The sequence below is a fragment of the Carassius gibelio genome, chromosome A25 (assembly GCF_023724105.1).
Source record: "Carassius gibelio isolate Cgi1373 ecotype wild population from Czech Republic chromosome A25, carGib1.2-hapl.c, whole genome shotgun sequence".
Lineage (NCBI taxonomy): Eukaryota > Metazoa > Chordata > Actinopteri > Cypriniformes > Cyprinidae > Carassius > Carassius gibelio.
Window position 1 is genome coordinate 13,372,671 of NC_068395.1, and position 23,801 is coordinate 13,396,471.

The 23,801-nt window shown below is 37.4% G+C and overlaps 1 protein-coding gene across 1 annotated transcript; it reads left to right on the top strand.

Moving 5' to 3' along the window:
• Positions 1–387: 387 nt before the first annotated feature.
• Positions 388–23,556, top strand: LOC127946758 (harmonin-like). Its single transcript, XM_052543505.1, has 27 exons — positions 388–581; positions 2,792–2,859; positions 4,850–4,993; positions 5,195–5,333; positions 5,963–6,071; positions 6,295–6,319; positions 6,449–6,506; positions 6,582–6,685; positions 6,938–7,022; positions 7,113–7,172; positions 7,626–7,682; positions 7,869–8,011; positions 8,490–8,555; positions 10,241–10,386; positions 10,871–10,920; positions 11,086–11,250; positions 11,452–11,568; positions 11,660–12,301; positions 15,498–15,611; positions 16,265–16,327; positions 18,572–18,613; positions 20,404–20,457; positions 20,539–20,638; positions 20,874–20,983; positions 22,041–22,096; positions 22,279–22,410; positions 23,388–23,556. The coding sequence occupies exons 1-26, from the start codon at positions 546–548 to the stop codon at positions 22,391–22,393; spliced, it is 2,868 nt and encodes a 955-aa protein (XP_052399465.1). The 5' UTR covers positions 388–545; the 3' UTR covers positions 22,394–22,410; positions 23,388–23,556.
• The last annotated feature ends 245 nt before the right edge of the window (positions 23,557–23,801 follow it).

Below are 23,801 nucleotides of genomic sequence, written 5' to 3' on the forward strand. Positions count from 1 at the left end.
GCACCACACTGCCAACAGCTGAACCAGCAGGGGCCAACCTGACTGCTTCTCCTGAAATGAGCACTTCACACACACACACACACACACACACACACACACACAAGAATATACCAGCCCTAACCTCAGAACCCATATGAGCACACACACACATGATCCTGTGAATGTGTGTGGTCTTAGGTCTAATGTTTTGTCATGGTAATAAATAATGATAATTACAAAGAAACAGGGATGTAGAACACACACAGGCTAATATATTGTGAATTACAATACAAAATCATACTGTGTGATTACAAACACTACTGGTAGGAGTTGATAGGAACTGTAAGCAGTAGCTGTCCTGTTTTGTCTACCCATAATGTTTATGCCCAGTGTTGAAATTCTCAAAACGTTAAATTGTTGGTCAACCTCCACCTCATCTAGTCATTTGATTGACATGATTCAGGACTCGACCTATGACCGGCGATGATACTCCAGCATCCGCTCACACAGCTGACTGACAGACCGACGACGACACACACCCGGAAAACACCCGCCATTCGGTCAGCATGGAGCGGAAAGTGGCGAGGGAATTTCGGCATAAGGTGGGCTTTGAAACGGCTACTGTCTGATTAAAAATATGCGAGGATTGTTTAGTTATCATTATTAGTTATTATCGGTCTAAAGTTCGTTTCCTCTCGCTGCTCAGGAATGGCGAAGGAGCACGTTTCTTCATTTTTACGCTATTAAATATTACTTAAAAAAAAGTCAAATTGATATTCGCCCAGGTTTCGACACGAAAGGTACTTCTGTGTCCACAGAAACCGTCGTCATTTGATCGGTTAACTTTGTTTTGCACTGAAAAGGTGACCACGCATAGCATCATTTGTCTGTTTTAGACGTTTTTATCATTAGAGTTAACATGTTACTAGTACAGTTTAATGTTTTCGACGTAATGACATAGGCTATTATTGCTTTGCTTAAGTCAAAGGTTCACATAAAGGCGAAATTTACCGTTAGTAATGTAGGCTATGTGTGACGTCACATAATGCACGCGTTCTGATTGGCTGAGGAGGTGACAGGTGTACTATGTGTGCTGGAAATAGTTGTACAACAGGTGTTAATTACTTTTTATCTCATAATTTATCTGTAATTGCATGTTTGAGTATTATAATTATTATTATTATTTATTTACACTTTATTATTTAATTCTGATTCCTATTTATATGCTCATTCTTATTTTAAGACAGCAGGTGACCCCTGTGTGTAATTGTAGAATTGTACCATCTGTTGTGTGGTGCATGGAGGTGTAGCACAATGGACAGTTTTTTTCACAGCATTAGCTGAAGTGGCAGAGGTGTGTGACCAGGCGTTTATTGTTCATCCAGTCTTATAGCCTGTAGATGGTGGTGGGAAAACTGTGCCACACTACATATTAGAAAGCTTGCATTTAATTTTGGTGTCTCTGTGACATGAAATGTATTGTGCTGTTGACCTTTCTTTTCATTTGTCTCTTTCAAATCACTTTGCATAAACTTAACAATAAATGAAGCTGATTTTAATTATAGAGATCTGCTTTCATGTTTATGTCCCCTTAAATAGCCTTTTAGTGCACAATGGTGTTGATATGGAACTATTTGGATATGCTTTTTATTTCGACACAATGTTCATATAGTTTACAGACTTATTAATATGAATATTTCATATTTTTTTATATAATTGAAATATTCAGGCAATAGGTAATTATTTTTAACACAGAATTAAAATAAAACATTAAAGTTTTTTATTTGCATTTACATTTGACTTCTTATGTAATTATTATTTTTTTAAATAAAACCTCTTTGAATAATTAAATGTTGTTCTGTTATTTAATTGTAAAATATATCGATCCAACCACTTTCCAATCATCTTTCTTTCTTTCTTTCTTTCTTTCTTAATGCCCATTTTATTTGTGTTTGTTTTTTTAAACCATTTTATTTGTTTGTTCTGTTCATCCATTCGTTTTGTTTGTTTATTCAGTCCATTTAATTAATTAATTAGTTTGTCTGTTTTCAAACCATTTTGTTTGTTTGTTTGTTTTGTTTTTCCTTTTGTTTATGTTTTTTCATTCAGTCCATTACATTTATCTATTTATTTGTTTGTTTAAGTGTTTGTCCAGACCTTTTATTTTTTTTTTGTTTGTTTGTTTTATCGGTTCATTTGTTTGTTTGTTCATTCAGTCCATTCAGTTTGTTTGTCCAGACATTTATTGGATTGTTTTGTCCCTTTGTTCGTTCATTCATTGTATTTATTTATTTTTTTATTAAGAAGTCTGGCTATTCTGTCGAGCCTGTTAACCTCACATCACATTAGCTTCACTAGCAATATTTTGATAATCATGCACAACACTCTAATGTAAGATGACACTGCTAGATTGATAAATGTCTTAATATGAGCTCAGGTACAGTAACGGGTTCAGTGGAGCAGATCTGAACTAATGATACTCACAATACAGGAAAAGATCCACCTGACCCATTCAGCTAAAAACAATAGCAGACCAAGCCAATCTGAGAGACGCTTGACTTCCAGACACACAATTGTTCCTCCACCTCCTTTCTCTGCCCTCCTCACTCTCCACCTTCTCCTGACCTTCTGTCGTAGTCTCTCGCTCAGTGAGAGAGAGAGAGAGATGTGTTACATTATTGACTGGCCAAAACGCTTCCTCAAAACATTTCTACAGCAGATTAGCCACCACCAGGTAAAAGATGGGCAAATGATTGCTTCTCTGATGATCAGTGATGATCTGACCAGAGGTTTGTGTGTTTGTGCTGTGCAGGTGGAGCTGCTAGTTGATAATGAAGCAGAGAAGGACTATCTCTATGATGTTCTCCGCATGTACCACCAGTAAGTACACTCTAAAATATTTAATAATAATAATAATAATAATAATAATAACATTAGAAAACACAGTCACAGTTTTTTTACATGTGGCCTGACGTTGGTGTTGATTTGGAGCAATTTGAATATGCTTGTTTTTGTTTTTGTTTCACAATATTCACATAGTTTACTGACATATTCATTTATAATTATTAATATTAATGTAATAGGTCTTTATTATTAATAAAACTTTATATCGAAATTAATTTTTTTTTTTTATTAAATCATTATTATTATTGGTTTGCTTTTATTCAAAATATATAATATAATAAGAAACACAATAATAATAATTATTGTTGTTTTTAATAAAATATACACTATAATATAATTATTATTGTTATTGTTAATAATGATAATATTAATTATTATTATTATATTGTATATGTTGAATAATAATAATAATAATAATAATAATAATAATAATAATAATGTTGTTTTAAACTGCATATGCCCAATTTGCAATTTGTATAACTTTTAGTCAGATTTAGGGTTAGCAGTTTGAAAAAACTACTTAGCAACCAACAGAACAACCTAACAACCAGATAATGTAAAGAGAGAATATAAAAATCTAGTTGTTTTAAGCTGCCAGATATGACGTACTTCATTATAGTGAATATTTTCAGATGTGATAAGAATATAATGGAATACAAATATCTCCGCAGCAGTAGTACGCAGTGGAACGTTTCAGAGGCTGATGATAAATAATGTAATTGTCCATCAGTAGTTGTTTTAATCTGCTGGTCAAAAGTCAACTGCATGGCACATTCAGAAGAAGAAAAGTATTCAGTGTGTTTATCTGAGTGTAAGAGTAGGAAATGCATTCGCTCAGCTCTTTATTGGTGATCTTGTGTGTAAATCAACACGTCTTTGCTCCGCTGGACTGGAATGAGAGGCTTAATCCAACGGAAAAGTCACTTGGAGCAGATCATTTCCACTGTCCTCCCTTCATTCAAGGGCAGCCATTCTCTCGTGTCCCTTTGTCTCTGATATACGAGTCAGGAGTGAAATATCAATGATTCATAGAGCAGCTGCCTCCAAATTCATAAGCTGACTTTATGTGGGTATGAAGTGTCATTTTCCACAACAAATCAAATAATTATTATAATCACAAAATAACAGCAAATAATTTCATATAGGCTAGAAATGACCATATATATATATATATATATATATATATATATATATATATATATATATATATATATTGATATATATATATTGATATTTTATATATGTATATTACATCTTTGAATTGACAAATTTGGAAGGATATAATATCAGGGTTTTTTTTTTCAATTAAAATAAAATTTCCAACAATCTATGAATTTTTATAAAAAGGAAAAGCCTTATTTTTCTTGAAGCATGTAAAATCTTTGAAAATAATAGTACTAATAATAACTTTCGGCTATAAATATCAGCCAAAAAGACAAATTTTGTAATACCATAGAATACTGTGAAAACACTCTATTTTCAAAGATTTTTAATATTTTTGATTTATATCATGATGTATTAACTTTCATGATACAGTAATGCGAATGTGGCTGTATTTTGCATTACACTATTGAGAACCAGTGGTAAAATGTTCAAAAATCTCAAACTATAAAATGTTTGATGCATTTTTATAACATGTAAAATAATTGCATTTTCATTTACTTATTTTTAATCTAAGAAACCTGTCTGGTAACAGTCATTGTTTTCGCACTTCTCTTAATGGTGCAGAATTTAGACACTTCACCATTAAACCTAACCTTATTCTAAGAAAAAACGCCTTATGCATTATGCCCATGACCCTTCATTTAACAGAAAATATTAAATAATGATTTATAAGCAGAGATTTTGTGTGCAGACAGTATGTTGAATCAGTTCCACAAACCGTTTGTTCTGTTCTAATATAGCCCTCCTGTTTGCATGTGCTCAATCAGGTCCTGTTTTAATCACTCTGCTCTACTCTTTATAGATCCATGGATATTCCCGTCCTGGTTGGCGACCTGAAGCTGGTGATAAATGATCCTAAACGGCTTCCACTGTTTGATTCCATCAGACCTCTGATTCCTCTGAAGCACCAGGTGCAGTACGACCAGCTCACGCCCAAGAGATCCAGGTGAGAGAGGACACCAGACTTGGCAAAGAAAGAGAGAAGAGCTTTATTCAACCGTGTCTGATTCGCAGCGCTAATAGGGCCACAGTGAACTGGATTCTGTTGGTGGAACATAATACATAAAAAAAATATGTGCAATAGATATGTTAAATGTGTTCAGCTGATTGCAGACGCCACTATTTTGTCCTCTCTTGGTATGAGCAGGAAGTTGAAGGAAGTCCGTCTGGACCGCACACATCCTGAGGGTCTGGGTTTGAGTGTTCGAGGTGGGCTGGAGTTCGGCTGTGGCCTCTTCATATCACAGATAGTCAAAGATGGACAGGCAGGAAACGTCGGCCTGCAGGTGAGAAAATCAAGAAAAGGTTGTTATAACGCATTGCTTTCACCACTTCAGGAAATAACGCCCGGTGTTGCAGATTCTGGGTCACGTTTGTGTGTACCTAAAGCACACACTCTCTTGCCTTATATTAAATACAGTATCTGACAAACAGAAAGTGTTCCACGTTCAAATAGAGATGAGCATTTACAGCGCATCTTCTCTCCACTAGGTGACGCAACACACCTTCTTAAATTCTTCACGTTCTCCGATCCTCTTCTGTTTGTCCTGCAGATAAAGTCAAAGGATTCAAATGCAGCACTTGTGTTTCTAGTGCAAACTCTAACCGAAACTTTGAACTATGAATATATTCTGGTATCAATCAATCACCTTTATTTACATAGTGCTTTAAACAAAATACATTGCATCAAAGCTACTGAACAACATTCATTTGGAAAACAGTGTCTCAATAATGCAAAATGATAGTTAAAGGCAGTTCATCATTGAATTCAGTTATGTCATCTCTGTTCAGTTGAAATAGTGTCTGTTTTTATTTGCAATCAAGTCAATGATATCGCTGGTATCATGGTATCATTTTTGTTGCACATTATATCTAACATATTTTATGTGAATGAGGTTCGCTGTGTTTGCTTCAGGTTGGCGATGAGATTGTGCGCATTAATGGCTACTCCATCTCCTCCTGTATTCACGAGGAGGTCATCAGCCTCATCAAGACCAAGAAGACGGTGTCTCTGAAAGTCCGCCGTAAGGTTTTCGAGGTTTATATTGCAATCTGCAGAGCCGACTTTGTTAATTAGAGCCAATATTAATCACCTCTTGTTCCACTGGGGTTAATTCATTGATTTAGCTCTCAGTTGCAGTGATTTAATCACAGTTGGAAACCATGCCGTTAGCTAAATATCTTACTTATTCATTAATTATTGATGTTTTTGTTTGTTTTGTTTTCGTCGTGACACTCTCTTGACAGATGTGGGAATGATTCCTCTCAAGAGGTAATTTGGTGTTAACAGTCACTTGAATGACACGTAAATTCTCTGATATGTGGAATAACTTGTATTAATGTTCCCTTGTTTATTTATTTCCATAATGATAATACTAAATTATGCATTTGTCATAACTAGCTCCTCTGAAGAGCCTCTGAAGTGGCAGTTTGTGGATCAGTTTGTTTCTGAATCTGGGGTAAGTGTTGTCTTCTGGCATCATCCTGTTTTAAACCACTTAAACTTAGCCTTATTTTTTATCGTTACGTCTCAGGAGAGGAAGACTAGTGTGGCTGGTCTGACTTCGATTGGAGGAAAAGAAATCAAGGAAAAGAAGGTTTTCCTTAGTTTGGTGGGCACCAAAGGCATGGGAATCAGGTCAACGAGAGATTTGACTACTATACACACTACAGCACACTGATGAGCCTCATTGAAAATGATGAATAAAACCCTATATATATTGAGATTATGCCCACATATATAACAAAAAAAGTACACTGCATAATAAAATATGTTTGTATTTGTACTTAAATGCTGCTGTGTTCGTTTGCCGCCTTCACCAAGCGAAACCTACTTTTCTACATTTAATCCCATGACAAACAAAGATTTCCTCTTGACTGTCCATGATAGCATATCGAGTGGACCAACACAGAAACCGGGGATCTATGTGAGCAATGTGAAGTCGGGTTCAGTCTCATCTGAAGTGGGATTACAGGTCATTTATTTAAACTGCGTTAATAGACCATTATTGCTTGATTTTAGCGTAGCACAAACTCATATGTGTGTGTGTTTGTGTGACTTGTAGGTTGGCGACCAGATTGTGGAGGTCAATGGGGTGGATTTCACCAACCTGAGTCATCAAGAAGTGAGCAGGATCTTGCTGAAACAATTATTTAAGAAGCTCTCTGTATACCGTAGTTTTTGGACTATAAGTCGCACCTGTCGCATCAGTCCAAAAATACGTCATGACGAGGAAAAAAAAACATATATAAGTCGCACTGGACTATAAGTCGCATTTATTTAGAGAACCAAGAACCAAGAGAAAACATTACCGTCTCCAGCCACGAGAGGGCGCTCTGTGTCTACAGTGTAGACTACAGGAGCACTGAGCAGCATAGAGCGCCCTCTCGCGGCTGGAGACGGTAATGTTTTCTCTTGGTTCATGTCTCTCGGTTCATGTCAAATTAATTTTGATAAACAAGTCGCACCTGACTATAAGTCGCAGGACCAGCCAAACTATGAAAAAAAGCGCGACATATAGTCCGGAAAATACGGTAGTTAAACTGGTAACTGTGTCGGCTGACATTTGTGTTTTCAGGCAGTGCGAGTGTTAAAGAGCAGCAGGAGTCTAACCATCACTGTCCTCACTGGAGCTGTAAGTTCACTGAGAGCCCACTAATGCATCCCAAAGTACCGTATCGTACCGTATCGCTTGTCTTTAACTCATACTTTTGCACTTTAGAGATGGTAATTATGTTTTATAACATACGCTCAATCTATATATATATATGGTGAATCTATATATATAAAGGGTGTATTTGTGTGTATTTATCTGTTTTAGGGTAGTGAGCTGTTTATGACGGATGAGGAACGGCTGGCGGATGAAGCACGACATGAGCTCGATAGACAAGAGCTAATGCATCAGAAGAGAATGGCATTAGAGACCAACAAAATCGTCAAAGAACAGCAGGAAAAAGAGCGGCAGTCAGTGAAAAAACTGAACAGTACACAAAATAAGCCCTATTCAGACTGCTCTCTTCAGAGAATGGTTCTTCCAAGTTAAAACATAACTTTGTGATAAAATTGTACATATATAAGCCTAATTAAATGCCAAATAGACAGATTCTAGCAGTGTAAGTGTCAAAAAGCTACATTATCATATACAACAATCATGTTGGACAATAGACATAACGATGCACAAAAACATCAAACACAAGACAAAAGAAACATGTTAGTGATACAGCAAAAGTCTTAACTAAAAGCAGTCAAACCCTACTTTGCAATACATTGATGCATGTTTTCTTGAATTGTACACATTTGACACATTTGAGTCTTTGCTTCTTCATGATTAGTAAATTGAAGATGCATAACTGCTGGTGAAAAGGTGTCAAATAATTAAAATTCCTGAATGAAATCTAAAAAGGTGTACATTTTGATGTTTCATATGTGCAATATTTTGCAGGAGGAAGATGGAGATATCGCAGAAGACTGCAGATGAAGAGGAACGTCATCGCAAAGAGATGGAGAGGTAACAATTGTCATGTTGCTAAGCAAAAAACATCTTCAAAGTAAATAGACCTCAGAAGGCAGACTAGAGCAAATTGATGTTGATGAAAGTAATGCTGTGATGAATGGAAGTTCAGATTGTTCTAAATGTACCATACTGTAGGTCACTTCTAGTCTTCACAGCCCATATTTTGGTCCAGTGGAAATTTTTTATTTTGTTTTATATTAATAATGACATTGATGGGGACAACTTCATGACATTTGAGTTGACTGTGTTGATGATCATTTGAATAAGTGCTTTACAAGGCTAAAAGAAGTCAACAATAATGACGAATTTAAGAATTTAAGCACTAGAGAAACAATAAAAGTAAGATAAAAATAAATAAAATCCTAAAGAATATAATAGAAAAGTGAATAGAGTAGAAAAGCTAGTTACAAAATAAATGAATGCCAATATGAGTCAAGGGATATTGAAAGCCATGAAAAAAACAAAAGTACATTATACATTTTATATATAAATATATATATATATATATGTGTGTGCTATGTGTAAGACAGGATTATTTTCCCTCAACATTAAAAAAGGCATTATTTTCCACAGACTGTACATGATTGTTGCTCCTCTATGGCCCGCCTTTCTGAAAAGTGTCGATTTTTACAAAGCTCATAGATCGTTCTGAAAAGCGAGGTGTGCTCTCATTGGCCAGCTATCCAAAGCGTTGTGATTGGCTGAATACCTCAAGCGTGTTACTGAATGTTACACACCTTACCATGCTGTCGTGCCCGTTGCTACGAGAAAAAAACATTAAAACGCACAATAAACGAGGCATTTGTTGCATCCAGTGGGGACATAATTACAGATTATAATGACTTATAATGTCTTTTTATGCATTGCATTGCATCGTTCTGTGTTAAGCATAAAACCATGTTTGCATTTGTGATCAGAGAAACGACAAACAACAAGCTCTACTCTACTCTGCTCAAAACTCGCGTTTGAATCATCAGTGGCAAATCCTTTACATAAGTAAACGTACCTACAGACTGTGTGTCAGAAAAGCCGGCATTGTAGTATACTCTTCCAGGATCCGTAAACAGTCCTCTGTGAAATGCGCTGCACACATCCATATATTTGGTTTGAACTGTTCTGTAACAGTGCTGTAAATACAACTTAACCACTGATTTCTAGTTGTGTCCTTTTTTGGAAGACCAGAGAAAGTAGTTTCGCTTTTGCAACAAAACACACAGCGTCTTCACAACATGTCAGTCGCAGCAACAATAAAGTTATGCCTTCCTTTTTTTGCTTTGACATTTGGCGAGTGTTATTAAAATCTTCCCACACAGTGATGTAGACATGTGGGGGCGTGTTTAAACAAGGCTTTTTAGGAGGTCATGGATGAGTCTTAACTTTTATAAAAAATATCTCTTTGGTTTGAGATTTCTGTCTTTGCAACTTTAGGGATCGTAAATATTTATATACAGATTTTTAAATAAATATTCAGATTCACTTCTATATATTAAGAATTAAATCTGTATATTCTGATTTACCTTTATATATTATGATTTAGAAATATGTATTTATATATATCAATTTACATTGATATATTCATTATATATAACTACCTCCTGTTTGTACTTCAACATATAAAATAAATATATATAGGCTTGTCAGGATATATGTTCATTTAATGTATGTGTCGTGTGTCTCAGAATTGAAGCCTCGGAAAGGAAACACCACAAAGACTGGGAAGAAGATTGGGGTTCCAAAGAAAGATCCAAATCCCCTTCCCCCTCCTCGCCTCCCTCACCCCCACCACCTGCACGTAATGCACCTTCACCTAAACCCAAAACCTCCAGTAAGTTGACAATACCAACAAAACCTTTCCAGTACATAAACTTTTAATGCCCTCTGTAGAACTGCACTATTCTCTAAAGATCAAGCAACTATTTTTACCCTATTTGTACCCATAAAACATGTTGCATTGATGTTACTCCTTTCTCCTTTGCATGAGCAGATGTGCATTTATGTTGGGAGTGCATGATCTCTTTGTGTGATCTTTGTGTTTTTATCTATCTATTGCCTTTTTGTTGTGCTGTGTCTATCAATTCCTGGTTCCATCAGCTGGTGAGTCCTATGAAGAAGAGATCAGAGAAGTAAGTGAAGAATATTTACAGACAAAACATTCTCTTTGACAAACTTTTTCTGTCTTTTTTTGAGACACTTCAACTGCATGTACACATCTTTTGTTTGGTTGGATCTTTTGGTAGCTTTTAGATGGATGAACCTGCAGAATAAAGTTTTTGGATGGGACTTAATATATCATTCTTGCTTTGTCTTAGCTTTCGGTTGGTTCTACCGTTACGAAGGAAAGTTGCCTACACTCAAAAAGGTACATTGTATGCTATAAGTATGTTGTGCTGGTTTGGTGTGCTATAACTGTGGTATATGTTGTTCATCTTGAATATATTCCTGAAGTTATTATGATTTGCATGATAGTTGGGTTGACCTTGGTGAAAAGTCCACCTGGTGTTCTAACATCACTTTGGGTATTTAGAAAGGAAAAGAGACCAAAAAGAAGAAGAAGATGTCAAAGACTGACACTCTCCCAGCTGAGAAAAAGAACAAGAAAGAGATGGAGTTTGAGCTGAAACTTGCTAAGGAGAAGGAAGAGATACATGAGCGCGAGAAACAGATGAAAATCAGCAGACTTCTGCAAGAGGTAACAAGACTTCTTCCAGTCAGGTTACAGTTGGGTTTTCTGTCTTCGATTGTACTCCTTGTTTAATTGTGTGTAATTGATTTACTCTCCTAGACACTTGACATGTATTGGTCAAATATACCCATGAGAACAGTTGTACCCTTTCCAATGCAAATTCAACAAGTTCTTATTCGTATATAAAAGTTTTACTTATTCCACTAGGTGTCAGAAACTGAAAGAGAAGATCTGGAAGAGTCAGAGAAGGTGCAGCACTGGGTGGAGAGGCTCTGTCAAACCAGACTAGAGCAAATCTCCTCCGTCGAAAATGATTCTCCAGAGGTAAAATCCAATGAAGTATCCTAATGTGTGTTGGTCTCCTAGTCCATAGTTTGTTAATTCAGAGTTCTAAGTATTCAAAATGTACCTCCAGATGTCTCCAACTCGTTCTCCATTGTCAACTGGTCCCCCCAAACGGAGGTTCCCTGGAGGCTTGACATTGGCCACTACTGATCTTGATGACATCAACTTAGATGACGTGGACCAGAGTCTAAGGCAGCCTTTGAAAAGACTAGCCCCGACTCCACCTACATCCAGTCAAGCTCCCCCTCCCTTACCACTCCCTCCACCCTCACCCCGACTTTACCACACATCCAACCATCACCCTCCATCTCCAAGAATGCAGCACCCAATGCAACCCAGTCCTAGACCAGCCCCTCAACACCAACCTTCTCCACTAGCAAGAAGGGTACCCCCTTCCTCAATAGGTCGTAGCTGGCAACCCCCTGCTGGCCCACTATTCTCCTCCAGGGGTCTGTCCTCATCTCAGCCACCTCCCCCGCCAGTACCTCCTCCCCCTCCACCACCACCGCCTCCTCCACCACCACCTCCTCCACCCCTGCATATGGAGGACAAGTACCATGTGAGGTCGTCCAACTATCCCCGTTCCCCAAGCTTATCCGAACAGGGAAGCAGGTTTGGGGAAAGTGGTTACCGACAGAGAGGGGGCTTCCACTCGACCATTCCCAGTCATCTCTCACGCCCACCCAGCCCGAAGGCTGACCACAACTTGATGGTTAGCATAGTTAATACATTTGGGAGTGTAAAAGTTGATTATGTTTGTCGTATAGTGGAGGAAATATTTAGGGACATTATTTGTCCCTATATAGCCCCTTTCACACTGCCATTCCGGCAAATACAGGGGTAAAGTGTTCCTGTAATTGCTCCCTGGTCGCTAGATTTGGCACTTTCACACTGCCAGTGATGACCCGGTATATGTGCGTGCTTTCACACACAACCCTTGAAGATCCCGTAACGACACGTGACATCAGCGCGTGACGTGTAATGTACGAGTCGACAAAGCTTGGCACGTTATACTTTAACTGAAGCAAGCAAACGATCTCTGAGTCAGCGCGGAAAGTGAGGAACTAACTGATCTCTGCTTCATTACAGTTTGCACATATGTTTTCGTCGCGAATGTTGATCTTCCTTCAAAACAGCCGGTAAAAAAGTCGCGCGATAACGCGCGTCATCACTTCGATACCGAATTAGATCTGGCTTTTGTTCACACAGCGCTCGTTCCGGATCGATTACCGCAATGTTACTATGTCCCCGACCCGGGTTCGATTCGGTAATCAATTCCGGGACGTGGTTGCTTTCACACAGAAGGCGACCAGGCAATGTTACGGGAATATTGCGGGTCCGACGTGCAGTGTGAAAGGGGCTTATATAATTCAATCCAATTGAAAAAAACTAAAATTATTTTTTTATCATGTTCTTATATTGTAAATACAAGCATGCATTCCTTGAGTGTGGGGTTTTGCAGATGAGATTAACCCTTATACTTTTTTTTTTTTTTTCAATATATTTGTCAGGAAGCAGATCATTCTATTTGTGAGATAAGCATGATGTCATTCGGTTTGACAATCTTGAAGTGCTTGTAGTTCCTATCATTGTTAGACTGTTGAAAAGTTTATCCTTGTAGCCCAGGGAATGAGTAGTGTTGTTTTCGGCAGCCTGTTTAAATTTGAGTTTTAGTCCAGTCTTTGTGTGAAGCTGTCATTTTAGTTTTTATTAGTTTTAGACATTCATACTCTTTTTAGTCTAATCAAGTTTCAGTCAACTAAAAGGCTGAGCATTTTAGTCTTATTTTAGTGAGAATTATCCATGACTATTTTCGTCTAGTTCTAGTCAATGAAAACTGATGACATTTAGTCTGGTTTTGGTAAATGAAAATTGTATTTTAATGTCTTTTTAGTAACCCAGTCAATATAGTATAAGTACAAGTAGTATAGATGAAACCCATTTCAAACAAGGTTATCTTATTATATTATTGTTACCTTATATTCTCAAGAGCACATCCTTTCCAGACATGGAAGATGCTCTGATTTGAATTTACAACATTTATTTTACCAACCAAACATGTTAGAAGTAAACACATCAGTCCATTTCCAAAATAATAATAATAACTAGTGGTGGGCATAGATAATTTTTTTTAATCTAGATTAATCTGGCTCTTTGAATTCTGCCAAAGGCATTCAGAGTATGTGTGCTAACCAAATGAAATAATGACTAAAAGTAAGTCTTTTAGAACGGGTTTCTCAAGCCAGGTGGGGCATTTCCTGTTTCCAAAATGCATCACAAAGTGCTTGAGAAAGCTGTAAACTAATTCCACATTGCACAAGGTGCAAACAACCTTACGCCTGTTTCACACATACTCTGTCTGCAGTGCGTATGCGTTTCATATTTTTTTACGCACCCATGTTAACAGATTTCAGTGTTCACGCGGTTGCGGTTCGTCAGTGCGTTCCAGGAGCGGTGCGTCTGCAGCAGTGCAGCGATCATTTATGTACCGAGTAGCAGACTGCAAATGTGTCCTGGGTGAAAGCACAATGAGTATGAGTCCGTACTGCTTCAGCACCACATACGTAATGCACACGGATTGCATACGCACTGCAGACAGAGTATGTGTGAAACAAGTGTGCGTCTTGTCTAGGTTTCCACTGGGAAGCTTCTTAAAAAAAAACTAATTCCCTTAAGCAAACTCCGCGGCTTCAGCTGCATCCATGTTAGCACGTCACGTTTGATGTGGTCATTTCACAGTAGGCATACACACAGGTTCGAAGACTCGTTCTCGCCCCCTACAGTGCAATTTGTTTAGGCATACATCCGCGCTAAAATATCAAGGTGAAATTCATCATAGCTCGCCTTGTATAGACACAGCTCTCAACCCAACAATTGACCCAATTGAGAATAGATTAACGTCAATATTTTTTTTATCACCCATTAAGAGTCTCCCGTTAACGCAGCATGTTAACGCCGATAACGGCCCACCACTAATAATAACGCAACTAAAAGAGACAAAATTACGTTATAACATTGTTTCGTCTCATTTTGATCAATGAAAATTAAGAGACATTTTAGCGTAGTTTTTATTTTGTAAACCACATTTAGTCTTGTTTTTATTCGTCAACAATATTGCATTATACATTTAATTATAGTCATCATCACATGACTAGCATTTACATTACGTTTCGTTCGTTTTCTTTACGTGATAAAGGTTTGTTGATGATGATATTTAATCATAATTTAATTAACGAAAACACTAGTGACGAGAAACACATCACATGCTAGCAGGACATCCACTTTTAATAATCCACTGGTGAGTCCTCAGTTTATAAAAGATACATGCTTCTCTGGGTCTTCCACTCCATTTTAGCACAAATCAGACTTGCCACACTTGTGTAGCATATGTAATGTTAACTTAATGCAAACTGGCTTCTCCATGCCTATATCAGAAGATTACTCTGAAAACCCACAGGAAGTGCATTTTCTAAATGGATATAGTTGGCAGAAATCTTATACACTTTCAACAATAATAAAATAAAAAAGGGTACCAAACTGTCACTGGGGCAGTAGCATTTAATAAGGTACTAATATACCATTTAGGGGTAAATAAGGAACACTAATGTTTTTACCTGTTGTCCAAGATATAAGGGGGCAATTTTTCTGTTTTATAGATATGTGTACCTCCTTTATCCATGGATCTATTTGAGAAGTAATGAAATTTAAAAAGCCATTTCACAAAAAGTCATCATTGCTAGAAAGGCAGTGACTGCCACTTGATGAACATAAAAGCTGCAATGCAATATTTGTGCTATATGAAAGGTTACTAAAGTCTTTTGTGCTGTGTGGTTTAGATTGCGTAACTCCTGAAGGTGTATCATTCCCTGACCTTAAGTTTATGTCTCTTACTTCTAACCACTACATAGCAAATGGCCCCCAGCCCTCCAAACCAGCGGAGACAGATCAACCCTGTCATGTCCAAACCTGTCATGCTACCGAGTCAGACCTCACATAGACCCACACTTCACTCTGAGACCATGGTAAGATGGCATTTATGTGTGTGTATACGTGCGATGATTAGTAATGTATAAGCTACTGGATCTTATGACTTTGAGTCATTGGTTTAATTGTTGTGCTAATAGCTGTCTGACACACTCATTATAATAAGCTTTTCAAACTCAAGGAGGACCAAATAGATGCTGTTGTTACTGATTGCACTGATTAAAAAGGCGGAAAGAGGAGGACAGAATGGGAGAGAGGTGAAAAGAGAGATGATTTTTCCATCTGCATACACAATGAGACTTTTAGCTTTAAAATGACTCTGACTGATCAGCCTTACAGACGTAGACCTGCTCTCCTCTTCACCCTCCAGACATTCAGTCCTGCTCCATCAGATCACAAAGGAAGCTAATCGCTCTGCCCTGTCCTTGTGCCTACTTAATTCAATGAATGGGTGCTTGCCAATTCTGTGGTTGTTTTTAGAAGGGTAACAAGAAGGGCAAGAAAGGACCTCACAATCTTTAAGCAGTTAGACAAGCAGTCAATGTATTTGTACAGCTCACAGATACCTGAATTCATAGATAATAGTTAATAGACCCATTTGCCATGCTGAGACAAACCTTATATGGCATGTAATCAGATGGTGCAAGCATTTAATGTGTGTGTTTTTGAGCCATAATTGTGTGTTTTTTAGCCCCCAGAGATGCTCAAACGGATGGTCACGTACAACACGTCCTTTAAATCCAGCAAGAAACAAGTAACTGTCATCATTACTTTGTGTTAAACCCCTCCTCTCTCTCAACACTCTGTTCCTTGAGTGAAATCTCAGCTGTCTGAGTGTATACATCTGCATGTGAAGTGTCTACTACATTTCTAACAACATTTCCTTGGAGGATACTGGTAAAATGTATCCTTGAGGTTATTTAAAACCAGTTGCTTTTCGATTTAGTTCACTTGCATTGCATCATTTGTTGATGCTTTGGGGAAACATCATTTCTCTAAAATAATTAAGCCAGTTCAATGAATCTATGCATCTGCATGTACAAATGGCTTTTTTTCAGCCCTCCAAAACAGGTGAAGCATTCATCATGTAAGGGCTGCCCTTGACTAAGGATTTTTTCTGAATGACTAATAGACACTAATAGAAACACAGAGAGATCCAAATGCAGGTGTGAGATTTTATTAAAGGGTAATCCAAACGGGTAAACAGTCCAGGCAGGGTCAAAACCAGAATATCCAAACAACATAAACAAGACACGAACACAAGGCAAGAACTGACGGACATGAATTAACATTCAACAAGGACTCCGTAACACAGACTCAGACAGACCGGGTATAAATACACAGAAGGATAATGAGGGAACAGGAGACAGGTGGGGAACAATCAATTACTCAAACAAGGAGGAAGGTGACCAAATAAGGGAACAGGAAGTGATAAGGTGACAGACACTGTGGGAAAGGAGGACACCTAGTGGAAACCCAGGGAACACAACCCAGACACTGTGACAAGACATTTATTTAAAGCGATTAGTCGACAAGTCGTGATTTGTATTAATAAACCAAATAATTTATAATATTGAGCCTTTAATTGCCTATAGGCTATCAGCACTCAAGCACACACATAAAACTTGCCACAGAGCACTACAAAAGTAATGATTATGAATGCGTCAGGAAAAACAGACTGCCTTAACATCATACTAATTCATTGATTAACCAGTTTTTTCTGTTTTCGACTGCAGTGATGAAGTCGACGACACTGACTCATCATCTCTGTGGACGTACACGTTTCATACGGATTACATAATCTGAAAATATGTGTTTGCCATTTGAATTGGCTCATTTAAAAGTAGATTTCGCTCTTTATAGATATATTTTTCATGTCTGTGAGGCAGGTGCAGATATGTCTTTGCACCCCTCTGAGGTCTATACAGCATGACTTTGACCTTGTCAGTCTAAAACCTGACTTTTCGAGCATCTAATTCTCATTTTCAAGCAATCCTGCCCAAGTATAGGCTCTTGGCAGTTTATCCAAGATGTCTCCTTTAATCTGCCTTTATAGCTTGGTGCTATTGGATTGCTTTCCCCAAAATATCAGCAACTGCTGCAATGCAAGTAAACCGTATTGAAAAGTCAGTAGTGTAGAATTTCTGATCTAATGTAAATGTAATTTATGTGTTTTTATTTATTACATTTATGTTATAAATGTATCTTTAAATACTCAAGGACCTCAGATGTATGATTGCAAGATTGTGCTTATTTCGTGTTAAAACATGAACTGGTCTCATAGTGTGGATTAACTCAAATATATCTCAACGCAGATTCCCTTGCAATCATACATCTTGTTAACTATAAAGGCAGCCTTTGAGTGGATCCCATATGCGCTGCACAAATGGGAGACTCAAACTGAAGGTTATATAATAGTAGAGTGCATATACACCAAATGGCATCTCAGTGTGCATTCTCACTTTTTATGTAGGGGAGCATGACCAGAAGTCGGTGCTTTTCCAGTTTGTAGGTTCTGAAACCTTGATTGATTTTTTGTCTTGATGGAAAGTGGTTTTGATGGAAAGTGGTTTTGAGTGTGTTGTGGATGGCAAATAGCCTTTACATTGTACATAAACACCAGTGCTGATCCAGAACAAACCGGAAAGCTACCAAAGGATCCAACAAAGCAAACACAGTACTGTAGTAAATAATGCAATGTGTTGTACTTGTTCTTATATTATCTTATATTTGTTTTCTGTTTATTGACATATTATATGGTTTAATTTTATATTTAAAATGAAAGTTGGTCAAATCTGACCTGGTTGTTTAATAACTACTTCAGAATAAAACAATAAGCGAGGTAGAGTTCATTTGGATTTTCTTGGAAATCAATGAGCACTAGTTTGTTTCTGCTTAAACAGAAACCTCAGAGTCCTCAGATTGCCATTTCAGAGTTTTCCAGACTGTTTGCAGATGGAGTCCACTCCATTGTCTATTTTTCTTATGTGTTTTACAGGGATTTCAGAAATATGTGGATGATTTTGATCCATATTCCATGGTACTGTAACCATTTACATTTATTCTCTGTACCAGTTGCATTATATATATATATATATATATATATATATATATATATATACAGTATTGTTCAAAATAATAGCAGTACAATGTGACTAACCAGAATAATCAAGGTTTTTCGTATATTTTTTTATTGCTACGTGGCAAACAAGTTACCAGTAGGTTCAGTAGATTCTCAGAAAACAAATGAGACCCAGCATTCATGATATGCACGCTCTTAAGGCTGTGCAATTGGGCAATTAGTTGAATTAGTTGAAAGGGGTGTGTTCAAAAAAATAGCAGTGTGGCATTCAATCACTGAGGTCATCAATTTTGTGAAGAAACAGGTGTGAATCAGGTGGCCCCTATTTAAGGATGAAGCCAACACTTGTTGAACATGCATTTGAAAGCTGAGGAAAATGGGTCGTTCAAGACATTGTTCAGAAGAACAGCGTACTTTGATTAAAAAGTTGATTAGAGAGGGGAAAACCTATAAAGAGGTGCAAAAAATGATAGGCTGTTCAGCTAAAATGATCTCCAATGCCTTAAAATGGAGAGCAAAACCAGAGAGACGTGGAAGAAAACGGAAGACAACCATCAAAATGGATAGAAGAATAACCAGAATGGCAAAGGCTCAGCCAATGATCACCTCCAGGATGATCAAAGACAGTCTGGAGTTACCTGTAAGTACTGTGACAGTTAGAAGGCGTCTGTGTGAAGCTGATCTATTTTCAAGAATCCCCCGCAAAGTCCCTCTGTTAAAAAAAAGGCATGTGCAGAAGAGGTTACAATTTGCCAAAGAACACATCAACTGGCCTAAAGAGAAATGGAGGAACATTTTGTGGATTGATGAGAGTAAAATTGTTCTTTTTGGGTCCAAGGGCCACAGGCAGTTTGTGAGACGACCCCCAAACTCTGAATTCAAGCCACAGTACACAGTGAAGACAGTGAAGCATGGAGGTGCAAGCATCATGATATGGGCATGTTTCTCCTACTATGGTGTTGGGCCTATTTATCGCATACCAGGGATCATGGATCAGTTTGCATATGTTAAAATACTTGAAGAGGTCATGTTGCCCTATGCTGAAGAGGACATGCCCTTGAAATGGTTGTTTCAACAAGACAATGACCCAAAACACACTAGTAAACGGGCAAAGTCTTGGTTCCAAACCAACAAAATTAATGTTATGGAGTGGCCAGCCCAATCTCCAGACCTTAATCCAATTGAGAACTTGTGGGGTGATATCAAAAATGCTGTTTCTGAAGCAAAACCAAGAAATGTGAATGAATTGTGGAATGTTGTTAAAGAATCATGGAGTGGAATAACAGCTGAGAGGTGCCACAAGTTGGTTGACTCCATGCCACACAGATGTCAAGCAGTTTTAAAAAACTGTGGTCATACAACTAAATATTAGTTTAGTGATTCACAGGATTGCTAAATCCCAGAAGAAAAAAAAATGTTTGTACAAAATAGTTTTGAGTTTGTACAGTCAAAGGTAGACACTGCTATTTTTTTGAACACACCCCTTTCAACTAATTGCCCAATTGCACAGCCTTAAGAGCGTGCATATCATGAATGCTGGGTCTTGTTTGTTTTCTGACAATCTACTGAACCTACTGGTAACTTGTTTGCCACGTAGCAATAAAAAATATACTAAAAACCTTGATTATTCTGGTTAGTCACATTGTACTGCTATTATTTTGAACAATACTGTATACATATATTCATTTTCATATCCTATGTAGAATATTTTTTTTCAACACATTTGCTCAAACTGTGTGTTTTAACAGTTCACGGCTGAACAAATAGCTGACAGAGATGTGCGCCTTCTGAGAATTAAGAAGGTAATTAAACAGACACGAGCAGCATCTGTCATTGGACAATAAGAATTAGAGATTTATGTTTTTTCTATACACATTCTTTAGGAAGGAATGCTTGATCTGGCCATAGAGGGAGGAATCGATTCCCCTTTGGGAAAGATTGTGGTGTCGTCTATCTATGAGGGAGGTGCGGCAGATAAACATGGTGAGTCATACAAAATAGCGTATCATAGAGTTTTGGGACTTCTTTTGATTTTAAGGTTCTAGCAAACACCCCAAACACCACAGTAGCTGCACATGAAAACTATAAAAAATACTTAGAATCATGCAAAAATCTTGAGCAGCTCTCTGTATTCATTAGTGATTACTGAATATTATTCATTGTGTTAAAATTACTTGTTCAGTTTGTCACTGTTGTTTTTTTGTCCACATAATCTCAGGTGGTATTGTGTCGGGTGATGAGATCATGGCTGTGAATGGAAAGATCCTTACAGATGTGACTTTAAATGAAGGACAAACCTCATTGGCTCAGGCCTGGAACAGTGGAGGGGTATGACCGTCATTACAATAAACAACCTGTATTTTTAAATCAGATGATTTGTCTCAACAGACCTGTGGTGAAGAAAGCCATACAGCTCGTTGGAGCCAGATGGTTTGCATCCTCTGGAGTGAATGGGTGCCGTCAGGAAGAGAGTTCAAACAGCTGATAAAAACATCAAAATAATCCACAAGTAATCCACATCACTCTAGTCTATCAATTAACATCTTATGAAGCAATAATATGTGTTTGTAACAAAAAAAATCCAATATTAAGGCATTTTTTTTATCTTTAAACCATTGCTTCCAACTAAAACACTAGTACTTTATCCATGTGTATGAAAAATTAATCTTGTCTGAATCAGGAGAGAACTATGCACAGGTCAAGCTCAAGTGAAAACTATCCAAAACTGCCTTTGTATTTCTGATCATTTAAAGTTAAAATGCCTTAATTATATATTTTTCTTACGAACAAGCTTTACAAGGCATTAATTGATGGACTGAAGTCGTGTAAATTATTGTGATGTTTGGACTCTCATTCTGACGGCACCCATTGACTGCAGAGGATCCATTGGTGACCAAGTGATGTAATGCTGAATTTCTACAAATCTATTCCCATGAAGAAATAAACTCATCTACATCTTGTATGGCCTTTCAGCAAGCCCACTACTACATAATAAGATTCTTGCTTTCGTCTTCCATATTAAACATATTATTTTAATATTCACATCATGTGTATGTCAATTTCCCTAAACATTTGTAACATAAATAATGTGGCTGTAGTTATGCATTTATTTTCGATATTAGAAAGTTTAAACAGTTTTATGTATTGCATACGAGGAATGAATTTCTGCTATTTGTATTCATATATTTTCTTGTGATGTGAATCACAAGAAAGCACACACGGTCTGCTGCTATAATGATTTCCTCTGCAAGCATCATCAAATATAGATAAGGGCTTAAAACAGAAATAATGCAGGACGTAGCAAGAACATTGTGCTGTTGTGCCTGTCAAATGTAAAAACGTTCATATGCAAGTGGTTGACATTTTTCCATGCATGTGTCCACAGGATTGGATTGACCTGGTCATTGCCGTCTCTCCACCAAAAGAATATGAAGATGAAGTGTACGTATATTTGCATTTCTCTTCATAAAATATGAAATGTGAACACACACAATGGCAGCTCCAGTGTCTTCCAAATTCAGTTTGCTTCAATGATTTATATGGTCTGTTTCCATTATTCCCAATGAAAAAAATCAATCATTAGTGTACCTGGTTCTCAGTGGTTATCTGCTGTTTGTCTTCAGCCCTAACACAGCATCAGTCAGACCCACTGCAAAGAAAAAGGCTTTCCAAGGCAGTGCCCCTGTATACAGACAGGGCTACGTCCTTCAGATGAGGACCCCCCATCCCCCAACCTGATCGCCACTATCCTAGTGGTAAAAGCCCCCCCAAAAAACCCATTCAAACCATTCTGCAGTGTTCATCATGTACATGTGACAATCTCTTTGTCAATCTGGAAACCCACCCAAATGTTCCAATCAGGGATTTCTTGTGCTAATGATTCAATAATGCAATATACAATACTCTTGTTCACAAGATTACGCAGTCGTTCTGATTGATGTTGTTCAAAGGGACTGTTACATGTCATGACTCATTGTTTTTTGCTGCTTTGATCGGTTTTGCTACTGCATGTTTTTAGAAATGTCTATAGCACTACTGTATAGGTACTGCCATTGGTTCCCCAGAACCGAATTTGAAACTCAAACAATTGCAAACGTATTGACGGATGAATACAGATGCTCATGAAAACAATAGTTTTGTTTGAAAGCACATATTGCTTCGCCACCAGTAATGGTGTGGTGGTTGCAGCAAATATATAAAAAATCTGTTCTGTCATTTACTCACTCTCAATGTTGCACCAGACCCAAAAAACGTTAGTTCTTCTTTGAAACACAGATTTAACATCTAAGAGATTTCTGTCCCCACACCGCCAAAACTACATGGCTTCGAAAGTGCATAAGTACATTAAAAGCATTCCATATGAATCAAGCTGTTTAATCTAAGTCTTCTGAAGAGACAGCTCAATTAAAAATGTATTGATGTGTGTTTTAAAAATGAATGGAAGTCTTATTGGTTTGGAATGACATTGGGGTGAGTAAGGGTGACAGAATTTTCTTTTTTTGGGCGAACTATGCTTTCAAGCATTTTTTACATTCTGTGAACCAATGGAGTGAGATCCTTCTGCCACTATTATATAAAGGTTTCATGCATAGCAACCTACTAATATAAGTCTGTTTCCTTACTATGCGTGTAATCTTGTTTTCTTCACCCCTCCTGTAGATGTGTGAAACCAGCCCTCTCTTAAATATCTGTAAGACTAATCTGATTTTTATATTTGTCCCTCTTTTTACAGGACATTCTTTTAAAACCCAACATTGCATCAGTGCAACGGACCACAGGGGGAATCAATAGCCATTCCTTAGTAGTAATTTTAGCAAAAAGCAAAAAACAAATTCTATTTGTGTTGTAAATTAAATGCAGTTATTCACATCATTTAAAAATCGGAAATACATAATACTCTCTTTAGGCTATGTTGTTGTCATTTGCAAAACAATAAACATGCATTAACAAAAAGTGTTTTTGCTTTGTTTTTAAGCCTTCTAATATGGTTTATCAATTGAGTTCTTTATTGCAAGCCATAAAATTAGATATCCTTAGCTGCTCTCCTGATGGACTCATTTTCACTTGCAGTATCTCCAACATCTGTCAAATGATTAGTGGGCACTTAGTAACCGTCTTGTTGGATTGCTATCAGTCAAGGGCAGTA

Bases quoted from the DNA above. Each gene is read 5' to 3' on its own strand.
- LOC127946758 (XM_052543505.1), top strand. From the start codon at position 546: ATGGAGCGGAAAGTGGCGAGGGAATTTCGGCATAAG. The intron at 12,302-15,497 runs GTTAGCATAGTT...ACCACTACATAG, and splicing joins AGGCTGACCACAACTTGATG to CAAATGGCCCCCAGCCCTCC. The intron at 22,097-22,278 runs GTACGTATATTT...GTTTGTCTTCAG, and splicing joins AAAGAATATGAAGATGAAGT to CCCTAACACAGCATCAGTCA.